General features: G+C 43.4%; 1 protein-coding gene across 1 annotated transcript; it reads right to left on the bottom strand.

Moving 5' to 3' along the window:
- Positions 1–6,006: 6,006 nt before the first annotated feature.
- On the bottom strand, positions 6,007–14,524 carry LOC139380904 (cyclin-T2-like). The gene is made up of 10 exons (XM_071124059.1): positions 14,231–14,524; positions 13,506–13,587; positions 13,290–13,418; positions 12,898–12,958; positions 10,991–11,053; positions 10,289–10,334; positions 8,004–8,167; positions 7,753–7,823; positions 6,445–7,600; positions 6,007–6,338 (listed from the first exon to the last, which is right to left on the bottom strand). The coding sequence occupies exons 1-10, from the start codon at positions 14,386–14,388 to the stop codon at positions 6,271–6,273; spliced, it is 1,998 nt and encodes a 665-aa protein (XP_070980160.1). The 5' UTR covers positions 14,389–14,524; the 3' UTR covers positions 6,007–6,270.
- Between the last annotated feature and the right edge of the window lie 416 nt (positions 14,525–14,940).

Raw genomic sequence — 14,940 nt, 5'->3', positions numbered from 1 at the left:
TACATTGTTGTTTATGTTGACTAACAAAAATAAAAACAATGAAGGAAATAAGGTCATATTCTCAGCACATACTTTTCTTATATTCATAGATGAATCTTATACTTTGTCTCAAATATATCATACCATATCTTTGTAGGAAATTCACCACAATCATGTATGTCGTAAGGCATAGAAGTTAAAACATACTGTACACTACATGACCAAAGGTATGTGGACACCTGCTCATCGAACATCTCATTCCAAAATCATGGGCATTAATATGGAGTTGGTCCCCCCTTTTCTGCTATAACAGCCTCCACTCTTCTGTGGAAGGCTTTCCACTAGATGTTGGAACATTGCGACAGGGACTTGCTTCCATTCAGCCACAAGCGCATTAGTGAGGTCCTGCACTGATGTTGGGCGATTAGGCCTGGCTCCCTGTCGCCGTTCCAATTCATCCCAATGGTGTTCGATGGGGCTGAGTTCAGGGCTCTGTGCAGGCCAGTCAAGTTCTTCTCCACTGATCAACAAACCATTTCTGTATGTATTTCTCATTGTCATGCTGAAACAGGAAAGGCACAAAGTTGGAAGCACAGAAACGTCTAGAATGTCATTGTATGCTGTAATATTAAGATTTTCCTACACTGGAACGAAGTGGCCTAGCACGAACCATTAAAAACAGCCTCTTCCACCAAACTTTAAGTTGGCACTATGCATTGGGGCAGGTAGCGTGCTCCTGGCATCCGCCCAAACCCAGATTTGTCCTTAGGACTGCCAGATGAAGTGCGATTCATCACTCCAGAGAACGTGTTTTCACTGCCCCAGAATCCAATGGCTGCGAGCTTTACACCACTCCAGCCAACGCTTGGCCTTGCGCATTGTGACCTTAGGCTTGTGTAAGGCTGCTCGGCCATGGAAACCCATTTCATGAAGCTCACAACGAACAGTTATTCTGATGTTGCTTCCAGAGGCAGATTGGAACACGGTAGTTGAGTCACAACCGAAGAGACGATTTTTACGCACGCGCTACAGCACTCAGCGGTCCCGTTATGTGAGATTGTGTTCTACCACTTCGCAGCGGAGTCATCATTGTTCCTTTCCACTTCACAATAACAGCACTTACAGTTGACCAGGGCAGCTCTAGCGTAACCGATGTGAAACGGCTAGCTAATTAGCAGGGTGTGCGCTATTAGCGTTTCAATTGGTGACGTCACTTGCTGAGACCTTGAAGTAGTTGTTCACCTTGCCATGCAAGGGCCGCGGCTTGTTCCCCTTGCTCTGTTGCGCGATGGGTAACGAAACTTTGAGGGTGACTTGTCCATGTGCAGAGGGTCCCTGGTTTGAGGCGAGGTGAGGAGAGGGACGGAAAGCTAAACTGTTACATTGATGCTGTTGACCAGGATGACTGGTTGCTGCGGAAAAGGAGGTCAAAAGGGGGGTGAGTGTAACCGATTTGAAATGGCTAGCTAGTTAGCGGGGTGCGCGCTAGTAGCGTTTCAATTGGTGACGTCACTTGCTGAGACCTTGAAGTAGTTGTTCCCCTTGCCCTGCAAGGGCCGCGGCTTTTGTGGCGCGATGGGTAACGATGCTTCGAGGGTGACTGTTGTCGATGTGCGCCCCAACCTGGTTCGAGTCCAGGTTGGGGCGAGGAGAGGGACGGAAGCTAAACTGTTACACTAGCAAGACAGAAATTCGACAAACTGAGTGTCAGTGTTCTCCTTGCATTGTTCTAAATCTGTGTGAGGAGAGGCCCAATGCCTGACGGGGTCTCAGAGGACACCAAGGACTTTGTCTGTCTGACCAGATGAGTTGATTTATGGTTCTGTACTTACAAGCAAAATACAATAATTTTAAAGGAATAGTTCAACCAAAGAACTGTTTCCTTACCTTGAATGTAGTCTCTGGGTAAACAGACATTGGAATCTACAGACTAAAGTAAAACAAACCAAGTGTGGATCCAAATTTCAGTAACTGTTAATGTCAACCTCTAGCGTAACCGATGTAAGTCAAACAAAGGTAAATGTGACATCTCACCCAGTCAGTAAATCTTGAACTTGCAGCCAGGTTGAATAACATTCGGTCCTCTTTGCAGTGACCAGAAACAGCGCCCATCTGCTGAACACCTACAGTGCCTTGCTTAAGTATTCGGCCCCCTTGAACTTTGCGACCTTTTGCCACATTTCAGGCTTCAAACATAAAGATATAAAACTGCATTTTTTTGTGAAGAATCAACAACAAGTGGGACACAATCATGAAGTGGAACGAGATTTATTGGATATTTCAAACTTTTTTAACAAATCAAAAACTGAAAAATTGGGCGTGCAAAATTATTCAGCCCCTTTACTTTCAGTGCAGCAAACTCTCTCCAGAAGTTCAGTGAGGATCTCTGAATGATCCAATGTTGACCTAAATGACTAATGATGATAAATACAATCCACCTGTGTGTAATCAAGTCTCCGTATAAATGCACCTGCACTGTGATAGTCTCAGAGGTCCGTTAAAAGCGCAGAGAGCATCATGAAGAACAAGGAACACACCAGGCAGGTCCGAGATACTGTTGTGAAGAAGTTTAAAGCCGGATTTGGATACAAAAAGATTTCCCAAGCTTTAAACATCCCAAGGAGCACTGTGCAAGCGATAATATTGAAATGGAAGGAGTATCAGACCACTGCAAATCTACCAAGACCTGGCCGTCCCTCTAAACTTTCAGCTCATACAAGGAGAAGACTGATCAGAAGAATGGCCAAGTCAAAGTCCAGACCTGAATCCAATCGAGAATCTGTGGAAAGAACTGGAAACTGCTGTTCACAAATGCTCTCCATCCAACCTCACTGAGCTCGAGCTGTTTTGCAAGGAGGAATGGGAAAAAATTTCAGTCTCTCGATGTGCAAAACTGATAGAGACATATCCCAAGCGACTTACAGCTGTAATCGCAGCAAAAGGTGGCGCTACAAAGTATTAACTTAAGGGGGCTGAATAATTTTGCACGCCCAATTTTTCAGTTTTTGATTTGTTAAAAAAGTTTGAAATATCTAATAAATGTCGTTCCACTTCATGATTGTGTCCCACTTGTTGTTGATTCTTCACAAAAAAATACAGTTTTATATCTTTATGTTTGAAGCCTGAAATGTGGCAAAAGGTCGCAAAGTTCAAGGGGGCCAAATACTTTCGCAAGGCACTGTATTGGGCCAGCCTTTCTTTCCCAAGGATGTCATCTTTGTTTAGAACAAACACAACGCTGTTTGGCGCTATTTCCTGAGTTCATTAAGAAGTGAAAAGCCGTAACACCTATGAAGAATGTATACACACACCACCTTTCAGAAGTTGTTTAGGGTCCCTTTGAAATGTCCTCGTTTGTCCATTAAAATATCAAATTGATCAGAAATAACGTGTAGACATTTAATGTTGTTAATTACTATTGTAGCTGGAAATGGCTGATTTTTAATTGAATATCTGTCTACATAGGTGTAGAGGCACATTATCAGCAACCATCACTCCTGTGTTCCAATGGCCACGTTGTGTTAGCCTTTTAGCTAATTGATCATTAGAAAACCATTCAGCAATTATGTTAGCACATATGAAAACTTGCTGATTAAAGAAGTCAAACTGGCCTTCTTTAGAAAAGTGGAGCATCAGCATGTGGGTTTTGATCACAGGCTCAAAATGGCCAGTCTATTCTTGTTCTGAGAAATGAAGGTTATTCCATGCAAGAAATTGCAAAGGAACTGAAGATCTCGTACAACTCTGTGTACTACTCCCTTCACAGAACAGCACAAACTGGCTCTAACCAGAATAGAAAGAGTGGGAGGCCCCGGTGCACAATTGAGCAAGAGGACAAGTACATTAGTGACTAGTTTGAGAAACACATGCCTCACAAGTCCTCAACTGGCAGCTTCATTAAATAGTATCCCGCAAAACACCAGTCTCAACATCAACAGTGAAGCGGCGACTCCGGGACGCTGGCCTTCTAGGCATCCCAGAGGCGTTTGTTTCTCAAATTAGACTAACGTACTTGTTCTCTTGCTCAGTTGTGCACCGGGGCCTCCCATTCTTTCTATCCTGGTTTAAGCCAGTTTGCGCTGTTCCTTGAAGGGGGCAGTACACAGTGTTGTACGAGATCTTCAATTTATTGCATGGAATAGCCTTCATTTCTCAGAACAAGAACAGACGGACTTGTTTCAGAAGAAAGGTCTTTGTTTCTGGCCAGTTTGAGCCCGTGATCAAAACCACAAATGCAGATACTCAACTAGTCTAAAGAAAGACGGTTTTTAAAGCTGTGGTAATATAATTGCAAAAGGCTTTAAAAATGATAAACTTGGATTAGCTAACAATTTTTTATATTTTATTTCACCTTTATTTAACCAGGTAGGCAAGTTGAGAACAAGTTCTCATTTACAATTGCGACCTGGCAACAATGTGCAATTGGAACACAGGAGTGGTGGTTTCTTATAATGGGCCTATGTAGATATTCCATTTTAAAAAATCTGCCATTTCCAGCATTAAATGTCTACACTGAGTTTCTGATCAATTTGATGTTATTACAAAACCAAAGACATTAAGTGACCCCCGACTTTTGAACGGTAGTGTAAATCTGTCAAATTCGCATAATACACCGTATTTAAATTCCTTTTCAAATGTATTGCTTGAAACCTTCATCACCCTTGGAACAAGATCTTGCAGAGGATACAAATAGGGCATTTGTATAACATGTTGCTTCCATTCTCTTCATATAACATACAGTACACACCAATCAATCATTCAACATAGGTCAAGTTTTAAGGTAGTGTCAACCTTAGGATTTATTTGTAGAACTTAAATAAAATAATAAAACTAGTTGTCCAGATTTGCACTTGCCTTCTTGTTATCCAAACCACCGTCTGTGCCCAAGAGTATAAGTACTGGTGGAACATAGCATCTTGGCCTCAATACCAACTGTCTGCACACTGAAATAAGAACTAACCAGTCAAAGAACAGTTCTTAGTTTGTGTCCACAATTGAGAACGATATCTGCCATATCCAGTAGGAAACTGACCCGTTGAGAAGCAGACGGCACACGAGCCGCCGTACTGTATCAGCAACACTGACGGACCGTTGAGCCCAATAACCAGGCTACTCTTCTGCCACGTCACTGAACAATAACAATCCTACATTATTTACCATTACCGATTTACAGCTTTGCATCTATTGGCTACAGGGTCAAGCAACCATTTTATGTAAATGCACTTCACAGCAAAGGTTAGGCATGTAAACTATAGCACTAGTATTTACTGTCCTCGTGTCCTTAGTTTGTTTTTGTTGCGAGGCACAGCCTTTGGCATCCAGCTTTAGGTCATCTTGGAGGTCCCCCCCCTCCCCCAAAAAATAGTTGTACAAATTGCATGGCCTCTGACAACATGCCAGGTGGTTGGTACTGTTTGTAGGGTCTGCACTGGAGGAAATCCAGACCCTACAAAGGGATGGAAAGGTCGACGGTCGAGTGCACTCTACCGGCAGCCATGCGTAGTACAGGCTCTAAGCACAACATTGGAACGCTGCAGTCAGAATCACCAATGATAGGACTCCTACATCAAGTTACAATAGTCTTTTTCTCCATCATATATAATATATATATATATATATATATCTTATACTTACAAGCAGCTCCAAACCTGAGTATTTATGGTATAGCTTTTTAAACATACAAAAATGTATGTACATTTATCTCCACTTTCTGTAAACAGCAGTCTGCATTCTGCTTTATCCCTTTGATGATAGAAACATGCGGATCATCGATACAGTATTGAGTATTAAAAAAACGAGTTCAAAAAAATAATAAAAAAACTCCCATTGGCATGTTTGGCGTGCCTGGCCTTCCTTCTCTACTACCGACTGACAAGCCCTCCAGTCATAAGAGGACCGCTTGCCTTGTTTTCTCACTGGATTAGTTGTGGAAATGTAACTATTTCAAAGAAAATAAATTGCATCTTTCATGCCTTTTCAGTATACCTTTTTTCAACATTTAAACTAGGATGACCCCCTAACTCAAGACCCATCCAGAGAATATGGAGAGGACTAAGCAGCAGTTACAGATACAGAAACAGGCAGGACTATACCAGCACTGCCAAGAGATCAGATGATCGGGAAGCATAATAATTATATTTTTGTCCTACACTTTGCTTTATATTTTTTTGCTTTTACCTTCCATTGCCTTGCTATAGAGGGTTCATGAGTTTATTCCTTTGGGCACTTAACAGGAAATGGGAGCATGTCAAAAGTGTCTGTTTGGTGCTGGCAGTACCCCAGCCGGCGACCTCAGGGCCGCGGCTCTCCACTGGCTTCTTGTCCAGTTTCACTAGGGTGCTGAGATGTCCGTAGCCCACCTGGTATGTGACAGGGGGAGGAGGGGGAAGGGAAGGTTAAAACCAGAACTGTGAGACGACACACACTGTGACTGCAGCTGAACAGAGGAACAATGAGAGGAACTACCTGCGCCGCCCTTGGAGCTTTTGCTCGTTTTGGAGGAGTGGTGGTTGTGGCCGGCAACGTTGGGGTGTGCCCTCTTGCGGGAGGAACTGGAAACAGAAGCAAGGGCCGGGCCCGCCAACCCCTCAACGTTCCCTAGCCCCAGGGGGCTCCGGAGGAGGGCCGGCCCGACACCTGCAGGCCCCTCAAGGCCCCCTCGGCCATTGCCGCTGTGCTGTGCTGCGTGGAGCTGAGAGTGTCCGTGCTGCTTGTGGTGGCGGTGGGCAGACTGGTCCCGATGCTTCTCCTTGCTCACCAGCGGGCTGGAATGTTTGCTTTTGGGCCCACCCTCATCAGAAGAGCTGTGGCGCTCAGAGGACACCTTGATTTTCATCTTCAGCTCCTCTTTGCTGGCCATGCCCCCCTGAGAAGGAACTGGGAGGCGGAGTTTGAGTGAGCCCCCCTTGTCCCGTTTGTCAGAGGGGAGCCTGTCTTGGCCTAAAACGGCCAGCTTCATTTTAAGAGGAGATGAAGTGGTGCCGCTGCTGCTGCTCCCTGGGTTAGAGGGGGGCTGCATGTGTTTCCTGTGGTCTGACTGGACAGAGGGTATATAGGCATCCCTGCCCTCAGGCTCCATAGCCTGCTGCTCTGTCTGTTTGCGTTTCTGCTGCACCGCCAGCTCGGCAGCGTGCTTCTCTCTGTATTTGTCCAGGGACATTTTCTGGGCAGGCGGGGGCTGCTGTTGCTGCTGCTTTCCCCCCCCCGCTACAGCCTTGTGTTCATGTTTAATAGGGTTGAACTCCATGGTCTTATCTGGTCTGTGTGGGTTCAGAGAGCCGTGCTGCAGAGACAGTGAAGCCCCCTGCTGGAGGCCTAGTGTATCTGTTTTGAGGGAATATCCTCCTCCCTCCGAGCGACCCCCCATGTCCTGGGGCCAGTCGCTGGGGGCGGTGAAGGTGTAGGAGCTGCCCTGCATGGAGGCGATGGAGTCCAGGGAGAGGGGTCCACTGGCGTGACCCGGCAGTGGGACAGGGAACGAGGCGGCGGCTTTGGAGAAGGCTGAGTTGGAGACCCCAGGGATGCCGTCTCCCAGGGAATGTTCGTGGACCAGGGAGGGTCCTGGGTAGGGGTCGTTCGCCTGAGAGCCATCTCCCTTGGGCTTCTTGGCAGCTTGTGTGGCCTGGCATGGGGGAGAAGAGAGAATGATGACGTGGTAGTAAAGAGCATGAAACTACACTGAAATAAAAATCAGCAGACATCAAGGACAATCTACAAATGTCTAGTCAGTGAGAGGTCTTAATGATGATTCGACGGAGAATAACTTCTGCTTACCCTCCAGTTCCGTATCCTCTTCAACCTGCTCGGCGTCTTCTCCAGAATCTGAAGGAAGTCGTGTGTCAGTTCTGAAGGACAGGACACTTGGTTTTAACACCTAATATAAAATGGCAATAATAACATACACCCACACATTTCTCATTGACGAAAAACAAAACGATTCTCCCAAACTGAAACATTGTAACTAAGCATTCTGCATGTCTTTCCGACTACGAGCGTGAACTAATGAACTATAATCTAAGAGTCACCATCGAGAAGCTCCAGCGTGACAGAGTTGTCCACGTACTCCCACCAGTGTTTCCCATCAGTGGAGACGGGGATCTCCCAGTTGGACCATTTACAGGCCAGGTGGATGCAGACGCAGGCGATGACTGTGGGCTTGTGCTGCAGGCAGAACGTGGTGAGGTGGAGGCTGCGCAAGGAGAGGCCGGAGCGTAACGACAGGTCACATGGAGAAGAGGGAAGAGAAGAGGGGGCAAACACGATAAGTCACAGGCGCTTTAGGGCGAGGTAAACCATAGTACACACAGTATTGAGAACAGAAGAAGCATTGCAAAATAAATGTTATCATTGACACAGTTGCACACTTAACAAAAGAACAAACAATTACTGCCATGCAGATTAGATCAGGAGTCAGTTTCACGTTGTGGCTACCATCCTAGTGTTTACCAAAAGCAGCTGCAGATATAGCAATAACTTCAAATTCAAATAGACTAGTTGTTTTTTTCTTGGGAATGTGACCCAATTTCACCATTCATTAAAGAAATACACCACCAATAAATAACACGGGGTCAACATTTTATGGTCCCGTAGAAAATCAGCTTGCAGTAAATTCAAAAGAGCCACTCATTTACACTAACTGGTTGTGGTGAGAAACACACGGAAATGTCTTCTAGTCAACCGTAATCCAAGTTGACTCAAGTTCTTTACAACTCAAGTTATGTAGAAATAGATTACGCTACAATATTGAACCTTGAACGATAAAAAAAAGAAAAGGGCCAGAGAGCTAGATAGTCTTCCATTTGAAATACCACGGTAAAAGCTGGATGGTAACCTTGTGCCACAATAAGTTAAATGCCTGGACATAATGCATATTAAAAAGTAGAATATTTTAATTTATCTCCCGTATCACTGCGCTGCCCGAGACTAGTCCACACAAACCTGAAAAACATCAAATCTAAGAAGTATTCACCACGGTGACTGTAACCCTAATAGAATCCAAACCATAGAACACTAAAACATATATTCCCATTCAAGTCAATTATATTTCTAAAGACTTGGGTACCGTTTCCACTTTTTCCCCCCTCACTGTTTAGTCTACAGGGTACGGTCAAGTAACCATGGCGAAATCTATTTTTATGACCCAAACAAGGCCCTTCTGAGGCTGGTCACAGAGTTCAGGCATTAAGCAATTCATCCTCTAATTACCATGATGTCTACGGCACAGCGTCAAGCTCTTTAATTCTGTTTACTGTTTCGCCATAAGCCTCTCCAGTTCTAATGGGCCAAATGCAGAATGCCTTCTTTAGAACAGGCAGTTTTTGGAACACAATGTTGTCTTTAGCTCGATCATATTTGTATTTTTTTTTTAAACAAAAAAATTATAATTTTCATACGATTGCTGGATTGCGTTAGCAGCAGCTTAATTATGACCAGGCCTAACTTAAAAGCATTTATCAAGATCTGTGTCCAGACATTGTAGTTAGTTTTGAGGGTTTTTTTTGGCTATGGGAAACAAAAAAGCTATATTAAATCCCAACCCAACATGACATCATGGCAAAACTAACCCGTCAGGTCAGGAATATAAACTGTATGGTTGTTTGTAAGTAAAAATTCAAAAAACAAAACCAATACTTATGATGGACAGATATTTTGCAATACAATGAAATGGTGTATTAAAACATGCATTCTTCTCTTCAAATTCAAACACATGACATTTGAGTAGCTCCTTAATGGGTTAACATCAAATTGTAATTAGCGCTTTTTGTCTCATTCATATATATATATATATATATATATATATATATATATATATATATATATATATATATATATATATATATATATATATATATATATATATCTCATTACATGAAACATTTGCTTAACTGACTGAAAACGTTAACTGCGATTTTTTTAAAAACAAATAAAAAAGGAGGGTTCGCAGTACTTACCAGGACGACGTCTAGTTATGTTTACATCTGTGTAAACTTTAGCTGCTATTCAGGCTACCAAAGTCTCTTTTTTTAGACATATGCGCTTTTGCAACCGTGAGGTTCAAGCCCACGACTACACTTCACATTGGGCATTCAACCCCACTGTGCCAACTCTGGCCCCTTGTACAATACACCGCACTGCGACCAGGGCCGGTACCGCCAACCACCCCACCCCGTGGGGGGGGGCTAGCGTCCCAGAAGCCATCGGCGCATAAGAGGGCCGTTGGACACAGAAAGGGCACCCCGCTTACAGGAAGCTATAGTGTGCAGTAGTCACAGTGCAACAAAAAGGCAGGGAGGGGTGTCAGGATAACAACCTGTTGGTAGCCATGAAATAGGAAGTCTGTGCCAGATCCTTGCTTGCTGTAAGTGAAAGAGACAAGAGGGTTAAGGTTTTTGCCGACCAGTGTGCTCTGTTAGTAATTATAAGTTGACAAATGTTACCTTTAAAGGTAGACTCATCGATATGATGCAGATGCTAGGGGTGTGACTGTTCAAACGTTAACGAAATGAGGATCCTTAAGGCAACAAAAAAAGAATCCCTAACCTCTTTCCGCAACAACAAATTTGTTGAAGCACGAGGCTCAACTTCGCCACTGTTTTGATCCCGTGGCTACCACGTTCTAACAACGTGAAGGCAACCCGTGAGCATACGCAGATACTGTGTCACGCTGTGAGAGCCAAGTCTTGCATCTCACTCATCTCACTATCTGCAGTGCTGCTCATTTCGTTGTGTCTACATTTAATGTACTGTACGTCATGTTTAGTGAAAACGCAAAGGTCAACAACAATTTGTTACACAATCATGTCAGCATTTATCCTTCCACACGACAAGAGGGTCATGGCTAGAAGCGATCCAGCTTTTACCTAACATGCTACGTTCATTTTCCTAACCTGCTGCTTAAGTTCTCATAAGCTGCTACGAAAAGTCAAATCCGATATTAATTTGACAAAACCTGGATCCCTTCTAGTAATGACCTGACTAGAGGGCATGAAAGAGCAAAGAAGGAAGCCTCTACCTCTCACTAGCTGGGAACATTTCACCACATCAGTGTGTGGATGTTCTATAGTTATTTCAAATCCTGGAACAAAATACATGACAGGTGAGTTTCAACAGTAACAGTTTGTCAACGATGCATCAAAGTAATGTTCCATCAATGGCTCTTCCCCTCTATTCTTCAACACAAGAGCACAGTCAGGATTACATGTGGATTATGAAAGGCAGTTCCTCTTTCTTTACATCTAATTAAGGGTGAGTATATTGACGTTGTATAACAAAAATGGCCGCAGATGGTGGCAACATAATTGGAGTATTCCGTAGTTGTGGAGAGCACAAATTGGAACATGGATGGGACTGCTTTTTGCCAACATCTGAGATTCATCAAAAGAGACCATTTTGACCTGCAGTAATAGAATATTGGCATTGATGATTGTTTGACGTTACCGTGACATACAGTGCATTCGGAAAGTATTTACACCCCTCGACCTTTCCCACATTTTGTTACGTTAAAACCTTATTCTAAAATGTATTAAATATAAACAGTCATTATAGAGTATTGTGTGTAGACTAAGCAAAACAGGTTTTAGATTTTTTTTAGCAAATGTATTACTAATAAAAAACAGAAATACCTATATTACATAAGTTGAGACTCTTTCCTATGAAACTCTAAATTGAGCTCAGGTGCATCATGTTTCCATTGATCATCCTTGAGATTTTTCCACAACTTGATTGGAGTCCCCCTGTGGTAAATTCAATTGATTGGACATGATTTGGAAAGGCACACCCCTGTCTATATAAGGTCCCACAGTTGACAGTGGATGTCAGAGCAAAAACCAAGCCATAAGGTTGAAGGAATTGTGCGTAGAGGTCCTGAGACAGGATTGTGTCTAGACACAGATCTGGGGAAGGGCACCAAAACATTTCTGCAGCATTGAAGGTCCAAGAACACAGTGGCCTCCATCATTCTTAAATGGAAGAAGTTTGGAACCACCAAGACTCTTCCTCGAACTGGCCGCCTAGCCAAATAGAAGCAATCGGGAGAGAAAGGCATTGGTGAGGTGACCAAGAACCCGATGGTCACTCTGATAGAGCCCCAGAGTTCCTCGGTAGTGGCCAGACAGAAGCCACTCAGTAAAGGGCACATGACAGCCCACATGGAGTTTGCCAAAAGGCACCTAAAGACTCAGACCATGAGAAACAAGGTTCTCTGGTCTGATGAAACCAAGATTGAACTAATTCGCCTGAATGCCAAGCATCATGTCTGGAGGAAACCTGGCACCATCCCTACGGTGAAGCATGATGATGGCAGCATCATGCTGTGGGGATGTTTTTCAGCAGTAGGGATTGGCAGACAAGTCAGGATTGAGGGAAAGATGAACGGTGCAAAGCACAGAGATCCTTTATGAAAACTTGCTCCAGAGCGCTCAGGACCTCACCGGTGTGAAGGTTCACCTTCCAAGAGGACAACAACCCTAAGCACACAGCCAAGACAACACAGGAGTGGCTTCGGGACAAGTTTCTGAATGTCCTTGAGTGTCTTTCGTGCTTCAACAAAGTACTGAGTAAAGGGTCTGAAAACTTATGCAAAAGTTTTTATATATATATACACATATATATACACACACACACATTTGCTAAAATTTCTAGAAAAATATGTTTTGGTTTTGTCATTATGGGGTATTGTGTGTAGATTGAGGGGAAAAAAGCTATTTAAATCAAAATCAAATGCTGTAAAGTAACGAAATGTGGAGAAAGTCAAGGGGTCTGATACTTTCCGAATGCACTGTACCTGATTTAAATAACTGAAAAATGGAACACGAGGCAATTCATCAATGCCTGACAGCAACGGTCCAACAGAATATTCAAACATAACACTTTGTATACTGGATCAAGTTGTCGCTATACTCTCACTCAGTCATTACTTACCTAAAGTCTGCAGCACTATGGTTTCAAGTATCACCAGCTCTTGAGCTTGCTGGAGGTATGCCTGAAGTTCAATAGACAATCATTACATGACATGTGTAATGTGTCTATCGATACCCCTATTCCAAAGTAACAGTATGGGTTATTTCTTAGTGCCAGTTGTTTTAAATGTAGTCTTGCTACTAGGAATAATATCACTAAGAACATGTCGAGACAGGACAGACATCCTGCAAATTGCAGTCTGACAAAGACTGCAAATTGCTTCTGTCATACTACTATCAGACTCAGCTTACATCTGGTGACACACCTCAAACTACACAAAAGCAGGCGTTGATGCTATTAACAAAAACAGGGAGAATAGCAAAACCTACAATACCCATAGTACCCAGACTTACATTACTCTTCGTATCAAGCGGGGCCTCTTGAGGGTTTAGACAAGCATGTGAAACCTTAATAACATGCTCCAGTTTCCGAGGTTGCTCTTCAACTTTTGCAGCTAGGAATAATGTGGTTGGAGAAATTATCTGTAACAGAAGATAATTAATTGCAATACATTATGTAAACAGGTTGCATATTTAAGGAAAATACAGTCAGGCTGACTAAATACTTACATTTCTGTGGAATTTGGTGAAAGAGTGGTACATATAAAATCTATGCATGTAAACAATTGCTGTATTTATAGTAAGTTGTGAGCTGGAGAAAACGGGTTAAGGAATTCAAGTATGTTCAAATGTAATTTCAGTAAATACATGATTTGTTGTTGGGTAGATAACGCAACAGGGGAACCGTGCAAAAGAAAACGACAAGCCCAGCAATAATGCAGGTTCTTGCATTGCCATTGTTTGGCCCGTGGAACTAGCTCGCGCTAACTAGACAGACAAACGCAATGCTGGTTTGCTAACGTTGGCAAAGGCATGCTGGGCAGCCGTCAATTGGCTATGTGGATATTCATAATAAAACGAAAAAACACACATCAACGTTAGCTAGTTAACACTTCAAGTAGGGGAACTAGCAGGGAAGATTAGTAAACTAAATGTTAGCTAGCTAACTTACTGCCAGGCTAACAGCATGCTAGTTGGCGCCAGATAGATGGCCTTCATGTTGTTGACGGATTATGTTTACTAACTAGTCAATTTGGCTGTACCATTACTACACAACGCCGAATACATTAAAGCGACCACTGGCACATTTGTAATGTTCTGATATTATAAACTATGGCTACTAACTGTGTCCCCAGCTCCCACACACGACACAGCACCCTTGGAAACGGGCCTACAAAGCACCATGTCTATACTCCTTCCTTCGACATGTCTGATGATGGTTTATAAAAGGATACACGTTGAGTCTCTGGCCCATATCTTGAATGAGGTTTGCCGCCTGCTGTCGGTAAGAAAGCTCTCTATCCGGCTCCACTCCCGTACGGCGGGACGGCGTGGCTTCAAGCTGCTCCCGGGTGAAAAACCATTTCGACGAGGATCCCCGGCACGCCGCCATAGCTCTCCAGCATTCGCACAGGACACCGATAACCGGATGGACGCAAGTACGCTGAAACCATGATCGTCACGTCCCGGAAACCACAATATTGTTTTTTTTTCTTCTTTGATATATTTTTTTAGGCACGGCCAAACCAACTAGTCAGGCTTTATCGCCACCATTCGCCATTGTGAACTTCACAGAATGCACAGACATCGCTACGCTATTTCCTGGTTGCTAGCTAAAATTATAATAAGATGTGTTCGAATACCCATACTAACATACTGTATACTACATACGTAATGAGTATATACTACATACTATTTGTTAATTTTAGTATAATGTAAACAAACGGTATCGTTTCAGTTGAGAGTACTAGCGCATCGCCTGTCTACCGGAAGCGGATAAGGTTGCTATGCAACCTATTGCTAGCTGGTTAGCATAACAACTTACTAGCTAAACATTTTACGATTTCGGGTGGGTTTGTAAATTCAATCTGGGGTGCCAGAGTGTGCTCTGGGCATTCATAAATCCATTCATAAATCATAGATCGTTCAACGGCAGTCAAGCACC

This window comes from Oncorhynchus clarkii, chromosome 22 (genome assembly GCF_045791955.1).
Source record: "Oncorhynchus clarkii lewisi isolate Uvic-CL-2024 chromosome 22, UVic_Ocla_1.0, whole genome shotgun sequence".
Classification (NCBI taxonomy): Eukaryota; Metazoa; Chordata; class Actinopteri; order Salmoniformes; family Salmonidae; genus Oncorhynchus; species Oncorhynchus clarkii.
The sequence above is the reverse complement of the archived record's forward strand: the minus strand, read 5'-3'. Positions and strand labels throughout refer to the sequence as shown.